General features: G+C 34.6%; 1 protein-coding gene across 5 annotated transcripts; it reads left to right on the forward strand.

Moving 5' to 3' along the window:
* The first annotated feature begins 13,279 nt into the window (after positions 1 to 13,279).
* Positions 13,280 to 19,957, forward strand: LOC107762014 (uncharacterized). 5 transcript variants are annotated; one of them, XM_016580324.2, is made up of 9 exons: positions 13,281 to 13,509; positions 16,061 to 17,172; positions 17,256 to 17,553; positions 17,849 to 17,945; positions 18,018 to 18,058; positions 18,265 to 18,438; positions 18,615 to 18,812; positions 18,893 to 19,006; positions 19,238 to 19,957. In XM_016580324.2, exons 2-9 carry the CDS (start codon positions 16,085 to 16,087, stop codon positions 19,586 to 19,588), a joined length of 2,361 nt encoding a protein of 786 aa, XP_016435810.1. In that variant the 5' UTR covers positions 13,281 to 13,509; positions 16,061 to 16,084; the 3' UTR covers positions 19,589 to 19,957. The 5 variants fall into 5 exon arrangements, with proteins under 5 accessions (XP_016435806.1, XP_016435810.1, XP_075108564.1 ...); XM_075252463.1 differs by having other exon boundaries at positions 13,317 to 13,509; positions 16,061 to 16,249; positions 16,330 to 17,172; positions 17,849 to 18,058; XM_016580320.2 differs by having other exon boundaries at positions 13,280 to 13,509; positions 17,849 to 18,058.
* The last annotated feature ends 5,598 nt before the right edge of the window (positions 19,958 to 25,555 follow it).

Raw genomic sequence — 25,555 nt, forward strand, 5'->3', positions numbered from 1 at the left:
AAGGAAGAAAGGAACGCACCGCTGCGGCATTGTGCATGGCATTGTTCAACAAACACTCCCCCGAGAGTGCTTGAATATTTTCCTAGTCTTTCAGATAATTAGCAAGCTCCACCGGCCGGGATATCAAGTTGCATCCGGTAGAGACCGAAAGAATAATGTTTCTCCTCCTTTTCGGATCTTCAAAAGGGGCAGCATAATTTTGCCCCAAATTCCCATGAACTGGGAATTGGGGAAAAGGAACACCTTCTCCATGGTCAGGTGCGGCCGACGGAAATGATGTAGCAGTTGCTGGTATTGGTGAAGGTGGAGATGAAGCTGATAGAGTCAAAGGGTGAGAAGCAGTTGCATCAAATGCAGTGCTGGTGGATGGATGCTCGCCAACCAAAGATGACAGGGATCCGGTACTCAGCCCCGCAGTACCGGACATAGCAATTGGGGCCCGAAAATAGAAGTTGACATTATCTACCAAATCAAACTCTCCCCAAAGTGCCGAGGTATCGTCCTCTGTTGGTGTAAGTCTCTCAACAGATCGAGCATCCTATTGAGATGATGTGGATCGTTGTCTTCTATGTAAAGAAGCTCTCTCATCACTAGCTTCTTCATCATCGTCAATCATCACGGTGGCTATGACCGGCCCAAAAGGAGGGCAAATCACCATCGCTACCGGAGATGACTCAAGGGTATCAGTCCTCGCTCTCTTATTCTTTTCCCCGACTGCAGAGGAGCGTCTTCTCTTCTGTTGTTTGTCCTCTAGCCGGGGACTCCATAAAGAAGCATTTGTTCTCGAAGCAGGCCCGAAGCCACCTGTTCGAGTAAGAGCCTCCTGAAGCAGCCTCGCGGCATCAGCAGGATCAACCAAGATGTCCTCCTCGAGAACATCAATGGAGTCCGCGGGTAGACCTAATTTCATAGACAGGTTAGAAGAGATCAATCAAGTTCTTTACATAAAAATTTGAAACAAGGCGAGTTTGAGTTACCATGATTCTTGGCCTTCCACCCATATTTATGGGCCAGTTCTTTCCACAAGTGAGTCTTGGGCGTCGTAACGTCCAAGATCTTTTGTACCCCCCGGTCCAAACCTTCGATCACCGGTGGGATCCATCGAGTTGCTGAAATAAACGAAGGATGGAGGATCAATACGACTATAAAAAAATATTTAGTAAAAAGAAATACCAAACAAAGAGCTTACGAGTGCGGTTCTAAGCAGCCGAAAAGGATGAAGCCGTTGCCAGAATGATGTCGTTGGTGGCAACTGCAATGAACTGTTCCATACACCCACGATCATTGTCATCATCCATGCTAGATAGTAGAGCATGGTGGCCACGCTTGCAGAGGTTTATCATTCCCCCGTAGAAGATTTTGGGAGAATAGAGATTCATCGTATGAGCTAAGTTTATCTCCTCTCTAGTTTCCTGGCACAAACGCCGAAAGCAAGCAACCGTCCTCCACACATAAGGACTTACTTATTCCAAACATACATGGTAGCGGAGGCAAAACTCCGCAATCATGGAATCAAGCTCCCCGCTCAAAGAAAACGCACCCAAAGTAAAAGGATGCATATAAACATATGTAAAACCCTCCTTTGGAAGGGTGACTCGTTCCGACATATCGGGAGAGATAATTTTCAGGTCATGGCAGCGACAGTCTTCCTTCACAGCATGAGGATGTATGGAAGAAGGATACCTGTTAACGACCCATGTACGAGAATTAGCAGTAGGGAATTTCTCTTCAAAGTATTTTGTGGTAATAAGACTTCTAGGGATGATGGAACCTACCGTTGGAGGAGCAGAGTCCTCGGCTTTGTTCTTGTTCTTTGAAGAACCGGCACGCTTGCAGGAAGAATCCATTGAATAAGAAGAAGGAAAGGGTTTTTGTTTGAAGAGATTTGGAGAAAGGATGGAGAACAAAGATGCAAATCAGAAGCTCGAGAAATTATGAAGTGCAAAGGAAAAGAATGATGCGTATAAGTAAAATTTTAGCGGCTAAATTCATGGCCATGACTACCTCGATAATCGGCAAAAGTTGTGCTGAATCGTGGGATGATGCGTGTTCGGAGAATTAAATGCGGAGATACGTGCGTCTAATCAACCGTCAGAAGCCTTTAGAGGGAGTTATAGTAATTCCCGCCAAAAGAGTATTTCTACCAACTTTTCGGTAACACAAAGTTATGTCACCGAAAAGCAGGGGACTATCTGTATAGGGTGAAATATGATATGACATGTGGTAATCTAAATGAAATACACGTGGAACCCAAGACGGGGATGGCCGAGGATCGAACGCAGCCATTCCGCTTGTCACCGGAAGGGATAATGTTCATAAAGGTGTATTAAATACTCTGCATCCAGTAGCATTTAATAAGGAATATTCTGCAGCATTAAGAGCGACGGCCCATTACAGAGAATTTGGCATTTATGTTCACCGTTACATCTTCATCAATGACCCTCATAATTGACATTAAAGGAGGGCACAATCCTAAGACATCCTTCCCTAGACACATCTATAAATAGTGAGCCCAGTTATCATTGTAAAGGATACGAATTTTCTGGCTAAACTTATATTACATTCTATACAAAACTTAATACAATATTACTTTTACGCTTTTTGATCTCATCATTGTTGTGCCCGGAAACCTAGTTCCTGAAACTGACATTTCTGTTGTTTCATCTACTTTTTAAGGCTAAGTATTGTATATTTCTTCAATTATTGCATTATTTCAGGATCAAATTAGTTCACTTATCTAGAAACCACGTATAAATTCAATTGTACCGTTTTACGGGTAAACATAGACAGATATGATTTTATATACCATAAGATCAATCTCCGAATATAATGGATTTTTAGGTTGTGGAAACAAGGGAGTTCATCCGTCTTGTGATGATTCTTAACGACTAGTAATTCAAGTCGCGGATGCTTCAAATGATTCGCTTTTGCAAGGAGAAACCCGTAAATCTCATGACTAGCACATTTACGAATTAAGTACTTCAGTTGTAGTAGAAGCGGAGCCGACAATTTAAAATTTATGAATTTTAAGCTTGTATCATAATTCATTTTAGTTACTGAATTTGCAATTAATTATTTATACTTATTTAATAAATTTTCTAATACAAATAAATTTAAACAAAAACTATTGAATTCTTCCAAATCCTTACATAATAGTACAACTGTCTAGTGACCATACAAAATACTAGTAATACCTTATTATTGGAAAATTAGAACCCCACCCACCCACCTTCACACACAAGACACAGAGAAAATAAAAGTACTCATTGGTTATAAAACACACTATATATTCTGCACTACTGATTTGGATGGATGAACTGCTACAACAAAAAATATATATTGTACTAGTTGCCAGCAGCATGATTTTTCATAAGTGATGTCAAGTTTATACCATTCGTCTTATAAGTAAGTTTATATGAGACTATAATGAGTTTAACGTATAATTTTGTGTCTCCATTTACCTTTACTTTGTATTATATTCAAACGATGTGGATCTATTGTGCATATACTTATTATTTTTAAAAAATATTATTTATATACATTAAGAAAGGAAAAAATTACGAAATCTGTATTTGAACGACCTCATATGTGGGCTCAATTTTATGACTCATTAGAGCATGAGAATTGGTTATTCCCTTTGGCTCTGTCCCATAATATAGTTTAATCTCACTTGATCATTTATTCCTACATTTTAACGATACAATATCATATATAAAAGGCAAAAGGCACACATGTATCCCGAAAAGTGTTTGTTGTAACTCAATTTAAACAATTAAAGTTCACACTGCTAATTAAATACAGTCATTCCTAATTTCCAACCCTATTATTTGACATTTTTCTCTCATCAAGATTAAATCTGAATAGTTAGAAAAATTGACCTATATTAGATTATTAGTTCAATTTTAATTTAAATTGAATGTTAAGAAACTACAAGAAAATGGGTACTATAAATTGCATATCTTAAATCACGCTATATAAACTGTTAGTCAAGTCCAGTTTGTTAGTCACGCAATATGAATATAATACATGCCTTTTTTCTATAAATAAAATTCCATTACCGTGTGTGCAATCATTCCCTTTCAATAAATTGCTTCCATCTTTTAAGTTGTTTACTGCTCATTCGATTAAGGCAAAGATGAAATAGATTATAGACAGTTCTGTTCAATATACTTATATAGTAATCCGTACAATTCATTGACATCTTCGAGATTGAAAAATGTGCTAAATATACAGAGTCTGACACTAAAGGTCCACAAAGTAAATGCTCATCAGACAAGTACTACCAGAAACACAGTAAGTATGATACTGATATATCATAATCAAGCATTAAATTCAAAGGTTCCTAAAAACAATAAGAAAAGTGTTAGAAGTTGAGCGTACATGGTTGGGTTGGTTCAGATTTTTTAATTATCAAATCAAATTAATTATATCCGGTTATTAAATCTAAATATCAAACCAAATCAATAAAAATCGGGTTTTTCGGGTTTTTGAGTTTTTTCAAATTTTTTATTCATAAAGTCTTCATGACACAAAACGTAAAATTTGTGCTTCAAATATTTCTTTAATCCTAGTAAGACAGAACTATATAAGATATTTTTCAATAAAATAACATAAATATGAGATGGGTCATGATATTGTACTAAAATATTCAACAATAAAGATAATAAAATCGTATAAAATAAATATTATTAATAAGCCATAATGAAAACAAATATAATTTAAAATTATGACTAATACGCACTACTCCATTTACATAACTAACTAAAAAAAAATAAGTTATATATTTTATCTAAACCAAGGAAAAATTAAAAAATTGATATCCAACACTATTTTCATTCATAGTACAATTGAATTGAATGTCTTTTATTAGCATTAGTATTGATTTGGTTTAGGATTTATTTGAATTAGTAACATTTATGAACTATAAAACTTATTGGAACATCCAAAAATTATAAGCTCAAGCTTGAAATAATACGTTAAAAGATAAAACTATGAAAAAGTTTAAGAAATATTTATAAACTACACTATCATAAATATTTTTATGTATTAAATATATTTAAAACTTCCATACATATAATGTCGGGTTGGTTTGGTTTCGGTTTGACTTTTTTAATTAAAACCAAACCAAACCAAACCAAATACGATCGGGTTTATTTTTTCCAACACCAAACCAAATCAAACCAAATCATAGTCGGATTTTTTTTCTCGGTTTAACTCGGATTATCGGGTTGATGTGATTTGTTGGTTTTATTTGTATACCCCTAGTTAGAAGTATTTATCCTTTCGTACAATTTTATAAGTAGGCATTTGAAAAACTTGAAAAAAAGAATTTTTGAAGTTATATTGAGAAATAATTTTTGAAATTTAAAGTTTTATTTGGATATGCATTTTACTTATTAAAAAAAAATAATTAAAGTTTAGTAAAAGAAAGAAAATTTTCATCCATAACTGGTCGAAACCAATTTTTGGATTTTAAAAAATGTCTCAAAACTATTTAGAAAAATGATCAAATTCCACGGGCAAAAAATATTTTCAAAATATCTCAAACAACATTTTTGGTTTAGATTTTAGCTTAATTATACCTTTAACAAGATCAGATGGTAAAATCGAGCTTTTACTCGCTTGCTTTATGATTTATCCAAAAGTATATTGATTTTACCTTTATATTTTTTGATTCTTAGTTTTTTATTACTACATGTTGTTTCTTGCGCTCTATTATTTTATATTTTTTTATTCTTAGATTTCTATTATCACATGTTACTTCTTTTGCTCCGTTTATCTTATTATCTTATTGTTATTACTGTTTGTTGTTACTGCATCTTTTTCGTCGTTTCTTGAACCGAAGATCTTAAAAATAACTTTTTTATCTTTGCAAGATATGAATAAAATTTGTGTACACAATACCTTCCGAATTTGTTATTGTTGCTTTATGATGTATCCACAATCAGAATCCTTGATTATTGAAAGTTTTTGACACGAGTAATAAAAATCTTTTTTGCATGATACTTTAAAAACACTCTCATACTTCGAACTCCATAATTTGACCCTCGTAGCGACTACGATCTAATCTTTGGCACAACAAGCTAAAAGGGGGAACAAGAAAAGGAAAAAGAAAGAACAGATCAAAATCTACCCAGTACCATGAAGATAGGAAGTAGCAATCCAAAGATAAGACGTGAATAAGACTTGGAAGGTGTGAAGTCAATTTAAAAGTTAATTTTTCATTTCATATGATAACTAATCAACTAGAACTCTAGAAGTGGGTAACCAGAGAAAGATTCATCAGTCACCACTGTTCTTGCCGAAAACCAAAAATAGAGTAGACATGTTTCGCATTAGATATTTATATTGTGATTTTTTTCTAAAATTGTATCCGTTTATCCTTAAAATGGTACTGTTGAATTTATATGTGATTTCTAGACAAGTAAATGAATTTGATCTTGAAATAATAGATGAATTAAATAAAAAAATATAATATTTAGCCTTGAAATGAAGACAAAATAGCAGAAATAATAATTCCGGGAGCAGGGTTTCTGGGCACAATAACAACGATATCAAAGCGCAAGAAAATAAAATTGTATTAAGCTTTGAACATGGTGTAGCGTATGTTTGCCAGAAAATTCGTGTCCTTTACAATGATAATAGAGCTCACTATTTATAGTTGCACCTTGGAAATAAAGTTTTAGGATCAAGCCCTACTTAAATGTCAATTATGAGGGCCATTGAAGAATATGTAATGGCGGGCAGTGAATGCCATATTTCTTGTAACGAGCAGTATACTTAATGCTGTAGAATATTCTTCATTAAATGCTACCGGGTGACAGACATTTATTTCATCTTTATGAGTATCATTCTCTCTGGTAACATAGGGGATTGTTTCCTTCGGTTTCAGCTATCTTCTGTCTTCGGCTCCACGTGTCACTCCCTCATTCGATCATTTAATATAACATATTTTACCTATACAGATAGTCCCCCTGCTTTCCGGTGGCATAACTTTGTTTTACAGGAAAGTTGGTAGAAACATTCTTTTTGGCGGAAATTTTACTGACCCCGTCTGAAAAGTTTCTGACGGTTGATTAGACGCACATCTCTTCGCATTTAATGCCCCGAGCACGCGTCATCCCACGATTTAGCATAACGTTTGCTGGTTATCGAGGTAATTACGGCCACGAGTTTTGCCGCATATACCTTTACTTATACGCATCAACCTCCTTCATTTACACTTCATACTGCTCTGAATTTTCTAAGACTTTCTTTACTCAACTCATACTTCGACTTAACCTTTCTTTAGCTTCCTTCCTTGAGAGAAAAACCCTCCCTCTGATAAATATGGCCTCTTCTTCAAGAAAACCTAGTTCTTCAAAGAACAAAGGTAAGGCTGATGATACTGCCCCCCTACGGTGAGTACCATCATCCCAAAGAACCTGATTACCATCAAATATTTTGAAGAGAAGTACCCTTATGCTCACCTTCGTATCTGGGTTGTTAGCGTATACCCTTCTTCTATCTGTCCTTCCAGTATTCCTGTTGTGAAGGAAGACTGCCATTGATAGAATTTAGACATTATCGCTTCCGACCTGGCGGAGCGGATAACTTTACCCAAGAAGGGTTTTATATATTATTACACGTATCCCTTCACTTTGGGAGCGTTTCTTTGAGCGGAGAGCTTGACGCCGCCATTATGGAGTTTCGCCTCTGTTATCATGCGTGCTTGACACAGGTGAGACCTTCAGTGTGGAGGACAATTGCTTGTCTTCGGTGCATGTGCCAGGAGACGGGAGAAGAGCTATCCTTAGCTCGAGTGATGAACCTCTATACCTCTAAAATCTTTCGTAGGGGGATGATTAATTTTAGCAAGCGTGACCACCATGCACTGCTATCTAGCATGGATGCTGAAAACGGATGGAACAGTTTGTTTCAGTCGCCTCCAGTGATAACATCCCGGCCTCGGCTCCAAATTTTCCGGAATTATGGAACCGCACTCGTAAGTCTATCGTTTGTTTCTTCTTTTGTTAAAGACCATTCCTCATCATTATTGACTATTCTTCCTTAACATATCTCAGCAACTCAGTGGGTTCCCCCTAGGGTTGAAGGTTTGGACCAATGGGTCTAGAAAAGTTTGGACGTTACTACGCCCGAAACTCGCACGTGGAAAGAGTTGTCCCTGAAATACGGATGGAAGGCCAAAAATCATGGTAAGTCCAACTCATCTTGTTTTTACCTTTTCTCATAAGGAAGTTGTTTGACTCTGTCACGCCCCGAACCTGGGGGGCAAGATCAGTACCCGGTGCCTCACCTATCCTTGCGTACCAACTTGCAACTAAGAGAATCTGAACATATAATGTCATACTTTGGCCATGGGCCACATTGCAGGACAATTTGCGAAGAAAAATATAAAATTGAATGGATACCAAAGCTGACTAAACATCAATATAAAGTTGGGCCGGCAAGGCCGTCATAACTACTACAGCTGACAAACCAACAAAATATACATACAAGGCCTACAAGCCCAACATACTGCACTAACTCATAGGATATGTCTACAAGCCTCTACTGATAGATGTACCGTGATCGGAACAGGGCCCCGACCTACTCATAACCTATATACATATATACACAAGATGTACACAAAACTCCTAGACCTGGCAACTCCGAAGGACGTGGAGCTTACCGATAAAGCTGAACTCGGGCAACACCTACCGAGGAGGTCTACCCGCATGTCTGTATGAACCAGCACACATAAAATACAGCGTCCCCAGAGAAAGGAACGTCAGTACGAAATAATGTACCGAGTATGTAAGGCAACAGAATAACTAAAAGCTAAAACTCAACTGATAATATAATAACTGAAAGTAACTAGGAGTCAAAGATAATCTGAAGATATGCTTACCTGCTGATACTGGCTCAACTCTCTCAATATAATAAGTAAAATAGTTGTCCCACCCTATAAGGCTTGGTATATATACAACTGCTCTGCCGTGCTCACTCATAGGCGCTCGGCCATACTAGGCTCTGTATCTCGACCAACTGGGCTCGCTCATAGGCGCTCGGCCACAGTAGGTTTAGTATATAACTTACCATCAGATCAGAGGTTGCCCAATAGGGGCCTGCCCACCAATTATAGCTCGATGGTGGTGAAAATACTGTAATACTGTGTATATATATAGACCTTCTGGTCTCTTGACTGGAAAAAGACAATACTCAATTGAATATAAAGTCCCGATAAGGGAGAATACTGTAACTTATGAGACTAGGATAATGTATATAAATTCGGGAGTATGAACTTCTCTTTATGCCTCGTATTTAAACTCATGTAGTTACGAGATCATACCAAAATAAAGGAAGGGCTTAACCTTAACATACCTGGAGTAGAAAAAAGTCCGTATAATATTCTTGAGAAAGATTGCACCGCACTTTCTTAAAATTGTAAAATCTCACTATGCTTAAGATGCTATGAAATCTTTGTTTGAATTATTGAAGATCCGCACCTTACGTATTGAAGATCACGTTGTTTCAGATTGCACCATACTCAGAGTCTTTGCCATTTTTGACTTGTTGAAAGATATGTATCCTTCTTGAATTAAAAAGGCCTTATGTTTGAACTGGTATGGGGCCACCCCATGAGGTAGATTAACTACACCCCTTAATCTTTGATATTTGCCACATAACCCATCATGATTAAGAGTCATATATTTTAGTGGTGGCTTGCTGCCACGTGGGGGTGGGAGGGGGGTCTTAATCTTTATCCCACAATTCATTAGTTAATTAGGTAATATCTCGTTACCCAATAATTAATCAATTACCCACATAATTAAGAATTATCTCAACTTACTTAAAATACTACTCATTTTTAACATATCTTGTACACCTTACTATCATGGTCATGTAGTATCTTGTATGACACTAGTCCATAAATACCAGGTATTATGGATCATACCGTATTTTATCCCAAATCAACAACCTTCAACGAAACTTATTTTTTTTGATTTGTATACCCTTTATCTTTCACGGCACTTACTTATTGCTTGTTATAATTAGCATATATACTTATAACCTCAATAAAATCACACCCCCGAGTCTACGTCAATTAACTGAAGACGAAACTTTAACGTATGAAAACGCGAGATATAATAGACTCTTCTCTCGTGTTGAATACAGGTCTACGCGAGATATAATATTATTAGCATATATACTTATACCCTCAATAAAATCACACCCCCGAGTCTACGTCAATTAACTGAAGACGAAACTTTAACGTATGAAAACGTGAGATATAATAGACTCTTCTCTCGTGTTGAATACAGGTCTACCTCAGGGCTTAGTTGTCTTTCTCGAGGAGGATGTTTTGGCTAATTCTGCTAATGCGGCGATGCCACTGTTGGAGGCTTTTACACAGACGGACGTCTCTGGGCCTGCTTCTGATGCGAGTGCTTCTTCTTGGAGTCCCCAGCCGGAGAACAACCAAAAAGAAGTCGTTCCTCTGCGGTCGGGGGAAAGAATAAGAGGGCGAAGAACACCGCCCCCGAATCGTCTCTGGAAGTTGTGGTGATTATATATGTGTGTGTGTGTGTGTGTAATTATTATTTTTAGATATGTAAAGTCAGTTTTTTTCTTTAGTTTGAGTTGATCTTCGGTTTGATTTGATTTTTTCGTATTACCTGAACGCCTCAACTCAACAAGGAGGTTAAAATTTTCATGGTACTATATCTACATTTTAAAAATTACGATAATAATGGAGTAAATTATTCCTACAATGTTCAAATACTACTATGTAAAGTTCAAAAAACTACAATTTCCTCATAGGTGGGGCATGGTAAAAATGAATTAAAAACAATAGATTTGGGTAGCCATAGGGGAGAAAATGAATTAAAAAAACCAGAAAAAAAGAAAAAGAAAATTAGTGCCATCAATGGAGAGAGAGAGGGGGCACATAGCAGATCTTACTGAAAATGCAAACAGATATAACGCTTTTGTTTAGAGCGCTATGCATTAAAATGCAAACATTGGTTATAGCGCGGTTATTTACCCCGCTATACCTTAACGGACAAAACTAACATTAAAGTATAGCGCCCTTTAAAAGGGCGTTATATATAGAAAGGTTACCAATTTATTTTTTCATATATTTCGGTCTCTTGTGTCCAAAAGAACCACACTTTGGTTCTGGACTCGTTTATATTGGCCAAGATGCTGAACTATTATAAAAAAATAATTTAAACCAGAACATTTATAGGAATTAATTTATAGCTGTTATAAAAATAAAAACTTAGCTATTCTAGAATTTTTATGTAAGGAGAATGAACCTGGATACATTCTAGCAAGCATAAATTTGGACGTATTTATGGTAAGCTCAAAATATGAAAAATAATTTTAGCGAAACAAGTCATTTATATATCTCACGCCCAAGGAAGGGGTAAATCGATCAGTTTTACCTTCAGACCCATTTTTACGTACGCAAGATTACTCTTTTTTTCTAGCTCTTTACAAGTTTAATAAAGTACAATTCAATATAATTAGAGAAAAGAAAAGATCTTTTTAATCCATATAGACTTTTGTCTCTTTCATATAAAACAAAGTAGTGAGAGAAGAAAAAAAGATCCATAAAAGATTTTCGACTTTGTATTACTAATTATTGATAATAATACTAACAAATTCGACTACAATATGAAAGATTCTACTCTTACGCGTTTAGTTTCCAGCATTAAAGAAAATAGTCCTTATATAAACTCTGCAACTGACGCCAATTCATTTTTCAGTATATATAAATTTTTTTACAGGTAATAGAAACTATTCATAACTAGTAAGTATTAAGTACAAGTGTTGTTGGTCATTCCGTTTCATGCATATTGTGATAACTAACACACGAAAGTGCAAGAGGAAAGGGTAAATTCCAGCTTATTCGACTTGAAGTTGTTATGAAATTAATCGTTATAGAAGAGAATATATACAAGTGTAGAAATGAAAGCAGTAAAACAAGTATAGGATAGGACAATCTCTGAACATGTCAATGGTTCGGTTCCATAGATTATTTTATAAACTTTATATCATATCTATTTTTCGGTTACTCTATTTTATATAGTTAAAATTATACTTTTTAAAATCATTTTAATCATCTGTTTTTTTTAATTATTAATATGATTCGGTTAATTTTTGGTATTTTTAGAAAAATATTATGTAAGAATCGCTAGTAAAAGTTAGAACATGATAATATGCATACTCGCATAAAACTGACTATTTGAGAGGTGATGAATCAAGGGAATATAAAAGAGGGTGAGATCATAAAGATCCATTCCACTTTTTATGGCATCATAAAATGAATTAAGTAAAGACAAGAGAAATATAAATCAAATGAGTAAAAAATATTAATAAAATTGGGATTCAAGAATATAGTTCATTAGAAGATTAAGTATTGAGCAAGTGAAATCTAAATTACACGAGAGAAAGATATCCAACCTTGTTGCTTGGTACTTAAGCTCGTTTAATTTCAACATGCCTAGCAGAATAAGTTTGGGAGTAAGACTTTGGTTGTTAATTACCTGTTGGCTTAGTCATTTTCATAATCCCAAGGCCCTAGAAAAAAAATTTAATGCTTTGTTATCTTTAAACTTAATATATGAAATATATTTTTCATATATAAATTTATCGCTATGACGATATTTTTTAAGTTTATTTTGATATAATTAAGATCCTACCCTATTATTCAGTACAATTATGATTTATATAAAAACCTATAATTTTATTAAAATACCTAATAATCGATTCGGTACAGTGCATTCCATTCGGTTTAGTTAGCTTTTAAAGATCATTGCATGTTATAATTAGTAAATTTTTACTCTTCAAATGATATTGCAATTCTTGATTTAATAAATTCTCTATTAATCACCATATAATAATTCTTCAAATATTCACCAATATATATATATATTCTTCATCCTTTTTAATTTATGTGAATTTTTTTGGCATACTAATTTTTGGTATTAATTCAGGCATAAAATTTACTTTTCAAAAAAGTGATCAAAGAACAATTTTATTCGACTTAAAATTGAATCAGATGGAGTATGATTCACTATATGGTAATTTATGTATTATAATGGCTACATTATCCGGTTAGGGTAATGTTGGACTTAATAATGGAGCGCAATTTACAAGGGAGTCATGATGACGCGTAACGTAACCGGGAACCACCGGTCACTTTCCCTCCACCGACACCCCCCTTCACCGGTCACATCTTCAAGTTGATTCCCGTAATCTTAATTAATCAACCTAATAATTAATTATTAATTAAATAAAAACAAGCCTTTTTAAAAATGCCCCATACTTCTTCACATTATTCCCACTTCTCTTCACATTTTCGCAAACACACTTTCAGTCTCTCAGAAGTCAGAACGGAATTCTTCACACACCTCTATATATATAGAGAGAGAAAGTGAACGTGGAAGCTGCTGCATTTTGAAGCATCTCATCTTCTTCTTCTCCTTGAATCTATCTCGCAATTCATTAAATAAACCTTCGGTAAGTCAATTCTCTTTTTTCAGTTGGCTATTTGCAGTTTTACAGCTTAAGAAATGCGGTTTTGTATTAGTTTATAATAAATCAGTTGATAATTTTGCTGTTTTGCTGCTGAAGAATGCAGTTTAATAAATAATAATTCAGCTTACAGCTGAAGAATGCATTTTTCTAATATATTTCTCATTTTTAGCAGAATTTCTCGCGATTTCGTCTGTGTAGTAGATTTGACTCTGTTTTACTGCTGATGAATGAGGTTTTATTGTAATTTTTCCTCATTAAGCAGATTTTTCGCTGTTTTCCAGCTGAAACATTTTGTTTTCTAGTGAATTTTCCCTATTTTTAGTAAATTTGTCGCTGTTTTGTTGCTGAAGAATGCAATTTTCTAGTAATTTTTATTTTTTCTACATTTTACGCTGTTTTGTTGCTGAAGAATGCGGTCTTCAAATAGTGACGTAGAGATACAGCAAGTTGCAGTTTCAATAAAAGCGTGAATGTACTTATAAATATATGAGGCCTTGTTATTATACTCTTCTCCTTGTCGTTTACTGAATTTTGGATGTATGGAAGAAATTGACGAAACGAAGCACATTGTTTTTTTATCCACTGCGAAAAAACATTGTAGATCCGCTCCGCTGTTTCAAGTTTTTCTCTTCTCTGTTTGCTTAGATCTTGTCCTTTTTGCCTTGATTTTTCGCTTTCGGTATATTATATTTTATTTTTAGTTATTAATATTACTTTTCTCATTTTATGTTCATTGTTGATTGGGCACAGAATTTAAAAACAAAAATGAGATTGAGATTTTGTGATTAAAATCTTAAAGTTAAATTTTGTGATTATAAATCGTATCTTAAAGCTAAACTGTGTGATTATAAAAATGTGTAATTTTCTTATAGATTAAAAAGGAAAATGAGGAAATGACGGTTTGATTATTCTATATATTTAGTTCTGGAAATTTGTATGTTTTTCGTAATGGTGGTTTAAATATTTTGAAGATCGTGGGTGCGTGTATCCATTTGGCAGTTACTTTTCCACGTTACTGTAACCGTCATCTCCCCCCCATTAAAACAGGCCCTTTTTACTGAAATTGCTACAACAGTATTTTTTTTTCTAATGTTATTTTTGCTGTGTTGATTTTTGTTCTTTTCCTCCATTTGTTCATTGAATGTTCATAAATTTGAGTTAGCTTTGACACTTAAATGCTTCTGCAAAATGTTGTCTGCTTCAAAGTGAGTTAGATTTCACCTTTCCGACACATTTTAACTGCCTCTTCATTAATGCTTTTGCCTCTTCTTTTTTCCGTTTTATTAATCCTATTTCTTCAAAGTATCTACAATTTTGTGTGAATTTTATCTATTTTTTTTGTCCCGGTTCATTTTTCTGATGTTCTGCTTGCTATGGAGAAAACAAAATGGTTTTCTGAAATTTAAATGACGTGTGTATTTTTTCATAACTAGTGTTGGCTACCTTATCAGATTCTTTCCCAGTGGTTAATTTTCCTTTTCCTGAGTGAGACTTCTTTTTCGTCACTTTGTTGCTGGGAAATATTGATAAGTTTTGGGATCTTTTTGTTTCTGAAGATCCTAAAATTACTGGTTCTCAAGGGTTGAATGAACTTTTCAAATCATCTTGGTTGAGTTTTAGTTTCCAGAAAGGCGTTGATGGAGAGAGGCGAGAAAGATTAGGAGATTTCATTTACTAAAACTTTTCTCTGGCTTTGACTAGAGACTAAGCTTTTGATTTATTTGGTTGACCAATCTTTTTCCTTTCAATTTGCTTCTTCTGGACAGTATTTGAATGTAAACTTGATTAAGTTTTTTCAAAAATAGTGAAAACTCAGTGTAAGACTGTGTGAAGTTATAACTTTGTTATATTTGAAATAGTGCATATTTACTTCATTAATACTGTACTGTTTGGCTTATGAACAAAAAAAAGTCACAATACTACTTAAGAGATGGTTGATTCTCCTTCTGCCCTACTCCTTTGTAACATTGATGTAAAGTAGTTGTTACATTTTACTTGACCCCTGTTATTTTTAGCTAGTTAACTAGAAAATACAAGCTGCCTTTCCATCTTACAGACCTGCTCTTAACTAGCTCTAAATTTGAAGTGTCAAAATAATTCATCTTCATAAGGGAGTTGATCTGAAATGGCTCTTATGTTAAACAATGAATACAATAATGACCTTAATCATTAGCAATCCTTCCTTCAACAGCTTAAACTTAATATTTGTAGGTATGATCATGTAGAAGTATCATAGTAATGACATTTTTGGTTTTTCTAGATGCTGCTTTTCAAATAGTGCCTGCTTAATCTGAAATTATTAAGCATCATCTTTTGATTCTAACCAGTAAAGGTCAATTTTTCCAAATTGTTTTGACAGTGAACGCTGTTTAGCTAGTGGTTAGGCTTGGAAAATCTTAAATTAAAAGCTGTAATATCTAGCATACTTATAATCTGGTCATGATAAAGCTCACTCGTTATCGATTCACAATGTACTGTTAGTGATGCTTGATTATCTATTTTCTTGCTTATCATGGCTTCTTCTTTGCTGAAGATTAACAGGTGAAGTGTATTGAGCATGAGGGAAACTGAACGGAAGCGAGGTTCAAACACTAATCAAGCAAAGCGTGCTGTAAAGACTGAGAAAAGAGACTACAAACAGGAAAAGAGTACTGGCAAAACATTAAAAGCAAAAGAGACTGATCATAAAGCTTCACCTCCTAAACCAGAGTCCAGTATTTTAGTAAGTGATTCAAACACGGGCACAGAGCCCACTGAAGTTTATGAAAATGTGGTTATAGATTATGTGGATGATGTCTACAGGTCTGAGGAAGCAACTCAGCAATCAAAAACACGTAAAATGGTTGACAAACAGGTCAAGGATAAAATCAATGATCATTCTAGTGATATGGAGAGTGAACCCAAAGAGGGGATGGAAGAGGAATCAGATATTGATACAATAAATGATTCAGTTTCATCTCAAGGAGATCCACAAATACCTGAAGATGAGAATGTAGAAAGAGCTTCGACTGTTAAGGTCTCCAAAAAGCTTGCCAAAAGTGTAACAAATAATTCTTCCCCGGCACAACGAGCAAAATCTGACCAGAAAGCAAATAATTCACAGATTAAGGCAACAAAGAGTACAGCAAACAAAGCGAAAACACCTAAAAAGGATCCATCTAAAGTGACATCCAAGAGTGTCAATGACAACTCTAAAAATATGAAAGTCCATCCGAAATCCCTATCAGATTCCTCAGAAGAAGGTGATGAAAAATTGGTTAAAGAGGTTGATCCAGTAGATATTTTGGATGAGACTTCAATTAGTGCTCAAAGTGTTGGAAGTGATGATGAAACAGTCAACACTGAGGAGAACTGCGAACAAGAAGATAAAGCAGCTTTAGAGCAAAAGATTGGCCAAATGGAATCAAGGCTTGAGAAACTTGAGGAGGAGTTGAGAGAAGTTGCTGCCCTTGAAATTTCTCTTTACTCTGTGGTATCCGAGCATGGCAGTTCTGCACATAAGCTGCACACACCTGCCAGGCGCCTTTCTAGACTCTACCTTCATGCATGTAAGTACTGGTCTCAAGACAAAAGAGCTACAGTTGCTAAAAACACAGTTTCCGGCCTTGTTTTGGTCGCCAAGTCATGTGGTAACGATGTGGCAAGGTGTGTTATACTTTCAATTATTGGATCATGTGGAACTTTTGTATTTTGGATTAGCCTAACATTTTTCTTCCCTTCTCATTAAGGTTAACATTTTGGCTGTCAAATGCTGTTGTTCTGAGGGTAATCATTTCTCAAGCATTTGGAAGTTCCTGTAGCCCAAGCTCATTGGTAAAGATTACTGAGTCAAATGGTGGAGGAAAGAAAACTGAATCAAAGATTTCCTCTTTTAAATGGAAAACACATCCAGGAAACAAACAATCTAGCAAGCATGATCTTTTGCAGTTTTTGGATGATTGGCAAGAAACAAGAACTTTTACAGCTGCCTTAGAGAGAGTAGAATCCTGGATTTTCTTGCGGATCGTTGAATCAATATGGTGGCAGGTAATCAAATGTACCTAGCTGCCTGTTGTACTGATGTTCCCAATTAGAATTGACATGTAGACAGCACTAATTAAGTGAAAATCATATTCTGGTGTACCAAATAAGTAAACCTTTTATGTTCTGTTATACATGGTAACTATAGGATTTAGCCAAACATGCCATCAATAAAAAGGTTTTTAAGTAATTGATATCTAAAACTTATATTACTTTGAAACTTAAGCCTATTACTCTTTTGTATGTTATTTAATAGTAAGCAAACAGCTTTAATGTGTCTGATTGATCGCTTTGGCTACAGACCTTGACTCCCAATATGCAATCTCCCACTGATGATCCAGAGGCCAGCAAATCTGTTGGACGATTATTAGGACCTGCCTTGGGTGACCAGCAGCAAGGTAACTTTTCCATTAACCTATGGAAGAATGCTTTCCAGGAGGCTTTGAAGAGATTATGTCCTGTACGTGCAGGAAGCCATGAATGTGGTTGCTTGCCTGTTTTGGCTAGAAGGGTAAGTAATCTCCGGTGTTTCTACTTTGCATTTTCCGTATCTTTTCTACCCTTCTGTCTCCCCTAGTTTTTGAATGCAGGTGATCAAGGAAAAGCTCATAGTACTTCTACACTTCCATTTTAGCTGTATTTTACTAGCTATAATTGGTTTCAGCTTCACTTGTTAGTCTAAAAGCTTTATGCCTCTGTATATATGTACCTTTTCAGGTCATTGAACAATGTGTTGCCAGACTGGATGTGGCTATGTTCAATGCAATTCTTCGTGAGTCAGCTCACGAGATCCCAACTGATCCCATATCTGATCCAATAGTTGACTCAAAGGTGTTGCCTATTCCAGCCGGAGATTTGAGTTTTGGCTCGGGTGCGCAACTGAAAAACTCAGTAAGTACTATTCACTGTTAACTTGTTTTGGAAATATTTGGAAACTTTTTCCTGCCTTTGGCACTTGCACTGTTTCGCTGCCAAATTGTCAACAATGGGCTATGTGCTATGGGAACCTTTATGATCTTTTGTTCATTGGCCATGCTCTTGATATTGATGGTATATCTTTTTTGCAGGTTGGTAATTGGTCAAGATGTCTTACTGATTTGTTTGGCATAGATGCTGAAGATTCCGGGCAAAATGATGAAGGCAGCTTCGGAGATGATCAGAGGAAAGGTGGAAATCAACCAGAGCATTTCCATCTTCTCAATGCCTTAAGCGATCTTCTCATGCTTCCAAAAGACATGCTAATGGACCGCACAATCAGAATGGAGGTACAACTTTTGGTGTTGCTAAATATGCGTAGAGGTCAATAGTTCGTTAGTCTTGGTGAAAATTTTAAATGTTGCTGCAGGTTTGTCCATCTATCAGTCTTCCACTGGTTAAGCGAATACTCTGTAACTTCTCTCCAGATGAGTTTTGTCCTGATCCTGTCCCTGGCGCTTTATTAGAAGCTCTCAATGCCGAGGTTTGCCTACTCTTAGCTAGTTCAAGTTTTGTATTTTAAGGCTATTTAGAAGTGTTACCTTAACTACAACTTTGAAACAAAGACGCCCATGATAAAAATAATGACGAAAATGGAAACAATGTGATTAACTGACCAAACTGGCCAGTACAACTGACTTTTCCTTTTCTAGGATATCAAGCTACATTTGCAAAGACGTTTCTGTTGATGAATTTTATCTCACAATGTTTGCAGTGCATCATAGCACGTCGATTATCAGGAGACTCTTCCAGCAGTTTCCCTTACCCTGCTGCCTCAGTTGCATATAAACCTCCTGTTGCTGCTGAAGTTGCAGAAAAAGTTGCAGAAGTTGATGGGAAGTCTCACTTGTCTCGGAGTGCTTCTGCTATACAAAGGAAGGGATACACCAGTGATGAGGAACTGGAGGAAATAGATTCTCCTCTAGCATGCATTATTGATAAAATGCCATCATCACCTGCTTCTGCACAAAATGGAAATGGAAAAGCTAAACTAAAGGAAGAAACGGGTTTTATTGGATCGAATACGAGGTATGATCTTCTTCGTGAGGTTTGGCAGACAACATAATGCCAGTTTTTGAGTGTGCTATGAATTACACTTTGAGATTTTGTATCAAGATCATGGTATGGAGCAAGAAGAAATCTGGAAAAGAAACTTAGTAGAAGTTCATACAACAATTGCAAGCAGTAAATAGTGATTAGAGCTTTTCGTCCTCCAAATTATAGGGTTCTCTGTATATGAAATCCATATGACTGTACCATTGAGAAAAAGTAAAGAAAGAAGTTGATTGTTTTCTTTCCTTAAGTTCAAGCAAAGAGAGTGAGGAGTTCTTTTCTGTTTAAGGTCTGGTCTTTGCAAGTCTTCATAGCATTAAATGTATAGTTTTTGCAACTTTATCACCTGCTAAATCATTAAAGATTGTGTTGTGTCTTTGAATTACTCTGGGATTCGTGTCTTTAATGTCAGATATTCATGCTCAAGTATGCGTCACGGTATTGCACAAGAGTAGAGTAAAGCCTCATTTGTTTTTTACTTTAAGATTAAGACGTCTAAATCTAAATACACATCTGAATATCAAGATGTGCATTAAGATTAAGATATCTGAATCTGAATATACATCTGAATATTAAGTTGTGTATTAAGATCTGAATACTAAATGATTAAGATTGTTTACTTTTTAACATCTCAATGTATAAAATTTATCTTTATTTGAAAATTAATAAACATAAAATTCAAATAAAATACTAATTAATCAAATGTTCTTATCAATAAAATATATAATTTTTTAAAATATGATAGTTGGTGGTGGTGATGCCTAACACGTGAATGCCGACTAGATGCGGTGGTTGGTGGTGGTGATTCTGAGTAGTAGCTAGTGGTAATTGGTAGTGGCGGCGATTATGGTTGAGAATGGTGGTGGTAATAATTAATAATGGTGGGTAATGGTGGTGGGTTGGTTAGTTGTGGTAGTTGAGGTGGATGAATTTGTGGTTGTGGTTGAGAATGATGGTGGTGGGGGTAGTGGGTGGTGGCTGTCGATAATGGTGGCGGCTATGATTGAGGATGAGGAGGTGGTGGTGGTAGTGGTGGTGGTTGAGTATGGTAGTGGTGGGTGGCATGGTAACAATTGATAATGGTAGGCGGTGGTGGCAATTAATAATGAATGTGGATGATAGCATCTTAATGAAATTAAGTCTTTGTTATAGATCCTAATCATACAGACCTATTAAGACCAATTAAGTGGTTGTGAAGTAAAAAAAAACAAACTTAATGATTAAGATCTGAATGATTAAGATTCAGACTTTAAAAACAAACGCACTTGATGTATGAGATCTGAATGATTAAGATTCAGACCTCAATTAATTACAAACAAACGAGGCCTAAATAAACAAGCCCATTAATCATCAAGTTTTAATGAGTTTGACTTTCCTCTTAGTTGTATATTTTGAGAAATTAACACACAGGTCTTCCTATATGAAGTACTTATTTTATTTTCTATCAACATCAACGAAAGAAAAGTAAAAGAAAACTATTCCATAAGAAAGAGAATCTATAGGAGGGGGTAACATAATTTTCGGATCTTCAACTAAATTCTGCACGAAATTGCAAGAAATAAAAAGTAACGTTTTAATGTTATGCTCTATAGTTTTGTGCAAAATTCGCAATATCACTAGGTTGTTAAAAAACACTTCCAGAAAAAGCAATTGAAGATCTCTTGCTACTGAATCATTTACTTTTTGGTTTGCGATTGCATTGATGGTATAAATTGTTTTTCACTATGCCGATAAGTTTTTTTTTCCTCAAATAAAAGGAAGAACTCATCTTTTCCGTCGAAGACAGGTTTATATTATATTGAAACCCAAAAGGAGTTTACTTCTCTCTTCAACAACAAAATGTTACTCCCTTCGTTCTAATTTAGAGTCAAACGAGGTTTTTTTACCCTAATTTTTTTTATATGCCTTTTAGATATTTTAAATTATTAATTATTGTGACTTATAATACTTTTAACGTAATTTTTAAATAAATTAATTTTGTTTCAAAAAGCTTAAATATTCTATGTCTGAATTCAGAGTCATAATTAAGAAATTTGACTCTCAAAATTCGAGCTCCACCACATAAATTAAGAGAGAGATTAATATTTTTAGAGCCTGTTTGACCAAGTTGTCATAAATGTTAATTTTGAGAAACACTTTTGCCAAAATAACTTTTCAAAAAAAGTATTTTTTAGAGAGAAACAATTTGTGTTTGACCAACTGTTTTGAGAAATGTTTGACCATTTGATAAGCAAATTGTGTTTGACCAATCTTTTCCAAAAAAGCTTTGAATATCAAATTATGGTAGAAGACAAGTATCAATATTCATTTTACAATTCGAATTATTTAAAAAGAAAAATTATTTTGAATATTCATTAATAAAGACTTTATTTAAGTTTTTATTTTTATTAATTAAAATATATAAACATTAAAATAACAAATATATATTAACGTTAATTAATTTAATATATAGTTAAACAAAAGCAATATTGAATATCTGGTAAAATGATTTTACTTTGGACATGGTGATCCAAACACACTAAATACATCAATAAAAAATTTACTATGAAATAAGCAGAATTACTCATACATAGTTAATAAGCAGATATGTTAGTAAAATTATCACAATGTCTACTAATAATCTCTCTAGAATATTGAAATTCTTCTTGAATCATTCGATTTCCTATACCATGACATACAACTATTAAGAACATAACAATCTTCTCCTCTATTGTTATTTTTCTTGTTGCTGTCAAATCATATTGTTCATTTAATATTCGCCCTAATCATGCCTTTCATGTATTTCCTAAGAGAAGTTATGCATGAATTTTTAAGACAAAACTTTAAGTAATATTTCGCTGACATATCAAGTACATTATCATCATTAACCTCATTTATAAAAACTCCATCATCAGGCTCATCATTATTATTTTTATTCAATTATATATTTGCAAGAAAATAACAAAGTAAAAATTGGGTACCATCTACTACTTTAAGTATGACAATCTGTTTAGGGTAGAAAAGGTAATTCACAACTCAAAAGTGTAATAAAATAAAATTTTCATGTACAGAGATAAAATTCTAATCACTCGAACAAAAGACAATTCCAATAACGATAGAGCATAACTAGAACAATTTCTGTAACAAAAATAAAAGTTTCAATTACTAGGAAAACATAAAATCTTGCAAAAACAAATTATGAATAACATCATAAAATCTAGTGCAAAAAATATTTTTCTTATTGCAATTTCAACTTTTTTCAGATATCTTTTTCAACACCATCTTTCTTAGACATTTTTTTCAACATAAATACTACTAACAATTAAACCAAACAAATTAGGAACAACATTCATTGCTAAAAAAATGCTATTTTCCTATCGAAAAATCGGCCAAAAATACTGACAGATTGAAAATAAGTTTTTCTCAATTTTTTAAGAAATCGATTGAGTCGATCGACTTTTTGGTATGACATATTTTCTAATTGATTTGATCGGTAATATTTAAAGGAAAAATTATTTTTTAAAAATCAACTGAATCTATTTAAATTAATAAAAATTTTCATTCAAAAAACCGACCAAGTCGGTCGGTTTTTTTTTAAAACTCAAATCTTTGGTCAATTCACTTACAAAACCGATCGAGTTACCGACTAACGCGGCAGTTAACTTAAATATTTTTTAAATGACCAATTCGGTCGGTTATTTTCGCAAATAAACATGGTTGAAGAATACAAATAAGCAAAACGTAAGTTTTAGACAAACAAACATCAAAAGTCTAGTGGTAGAATCGTATCTCAGCCGTAGTATGAACCTCGATTCGATTCTTGGGTGATATATTTTATAATTGTGTATTTTTAAAAAACCAACCAAATTCGATTGATTTTTTGTAACAACTAATTTTTTTTCCCAATCAATTAACCAACTGCATTGGTCGTTTTTTACCACCGATTCGGTCGAGTTTTCGATACGGACCATAATTTTTGTGAAACATCACTTTCAGTCGGTAATCCTTTAAAATCGTTCGCATTCGATCATTTTTTTTTTATCGAAAAAGGATATCTTTTAGTAGTTATTCGTTACACTCTCAATACCGTGTGAAATGTTCCTTGATCCATATTCATTGAAGAGTGTGATTCCATGGCTTTAATAATTCTCTCCATTGATGAGGTATTGAGTATATTTTTTTTTCTTTTTTTTTTGTTGCAATTGTTGATGCCTTTCTTTTCCTTACTACTCTTATTGCCACTTTTTTTACCCACTTACATTTGGTATTTCTAGATTAAATTGTTCAAAGACTTCCCCACATTCTTTCCCAAGCTATCTATATCCACAAACTCTTCATTACTTGAAGGAGTTTCAAACTCAAATGGTTGCTCAAGTTGAAACGAGTATACAATCTAGTGACACTCTAGATGATGATAGTAATGCATGTTTACCAATGACAACAACATCCGTAAATAAAAGTCATTACTTTCGATAACATAAATTTTTCTTTTGAAATTTCTCTATATTTGGGTTTCCTATAATCATAGATGACGCATTGTGGGGTTAACTGTAACGACTCGATCGATTGTTTTGATCTTTAGCGTTCCGTTCGATGGATTGAGGTCTTGAGTAATTTCATATTATGTAATATGACTTGTGTGTATGGTTGACTTCGGTTTTCGAGCGATTCAGGATTGATTTGGAAGAATGATTCCTATTTTAGAAGTTTTAAGTTGGAAGAGTTAGCCGAGTTTGACTTTTGTGCACTTGACCTCGGATTGGAGTTTTGATGGTTCCAGTAGGTCCGGATGGTGCTAGACATAGGTGTGTGCCCGAAATTTTATTCGGAGGTACCCAAGTTTAAAATCACTATCCGTACCTAACAGAAACATTAAAACCCCGATCCGATGTCAAATATACAAAAATCAAACCTGGTCAACTCTTCCAACTTAAAGATTCAAACATGAAAATCATTCTTCCAAACTAATTCCAAATCACCCGAAAATCGAAACCGACAATACACACAAGTTATAATACAACATATAGAGTTACTCATACCCTCAAACCACCGAAAGAAGTGAAAATTCTCAAAATGACCGTTTGGATCGTTATAGTGTTACCTAGTGTCTCTGATATTACTTGTTGGTTTGAGTTGTAATAGTACACATGCACATGCATACACCGTAACATGTCATTTATACAAGTCCCGGGGTATGAGACTTGATTTTCATTGATCATGTACATGTATTCTTGTATATTTGCTTCATATGTGATATGATTGGACTGGTATCCTGTGACCACTCCGGGCAGTTTGGGATATTGATCATGTGACCACGCTAGATGGATTGTGATATTGAGCCTGTGCCCATGCCAGATGGATTACAATATTAGCACGTGAGTTGTCCGTGCGGTTGTGATTGATAATATGGGCACGGTGCCATGTGTATGAGATTCATAATTCGTGACTTATGATTTGTGATCATGAGGTGTGGTACCTCGGTGTAATTCTTGTTGTAAACTTTGTGATAGATCGGCTTGATTATCTGGTATGTCATTTGCTTTCATTAATTTGTTTCACTTGTATTTTAACTGTGTTCTGAATATTTTACTGCTTATTCACCTGTTTACTTCTTGTTGCCATTGCTATTTCTATTTTTCCATTGTTAGCTTTATTTTAATATTCTTTTCATTGTTAGATTATATTAATGTTCTCTATTTTGTTAGCTTTATATTGATATTTATTCCACTATTAACTTTATATTAATGCTTGCACAGATTTTTCATGTCTAGTGAGTATTTTGACTTACCTCGTCACTACTCCACCGAGGTTAGTATTGATATTTACTGGGTACTGTTGTGGTATACTCATACTACGCTTCTATATATTTTTGTGCAGATCCAGGAACCTCTGAGAGTGCCGGTCGTTAGCCAACTGCTCTTGAGATTTGATACAGAGACTTCAAGGTATACCTGTCATTATGCTCGCAGGCCTCAGAGTTACCTTCTAGAGCTTTACTTTA

The sequence above is a fragment of the Nicotiana tabacum genome, chromosome 4, assembly GCF_000715075.1.
Source record: "Nicotiana tabacum cultivar K326 chromosome 4, ASM71507v2, whole genome shotgun sequence".
NCBI classification, from domain to species: Eukaryota; Viridiplantae; Streptophyta; class Magnoliopsida; order Solanales; family Solanaceae; genus Nicotiana; species Nicotiana tabacum.

What these genes read in the sequence shown, in the direction of transcription:
- LOC107762014 (XM_016580320.2), top strand. Translation starts at nt 16,085, where the DNA reads ATGAGGGAAACTGAACGGAAGCGAGGTTCAAACACTAATCAAGCAAAG. An exon ending in ACCGCACAATCAGAATGGAG is followed by an intron (nt 18,813 to 18,892) that starts GTACAACTTTTG and finishes ATGTTGCTGCAG; the next exon opens with GTTTGTCCATCTATCAGTCT. An exon ending in TAGAAGCTCTCAATGCCGAG is followed by an intron (nt 19,007 to 19,237) that starts GTTTGCCTACTC and finishes CAATGTTTGCAG; the next exon opens with TGCATCATAGCACGTCGATT.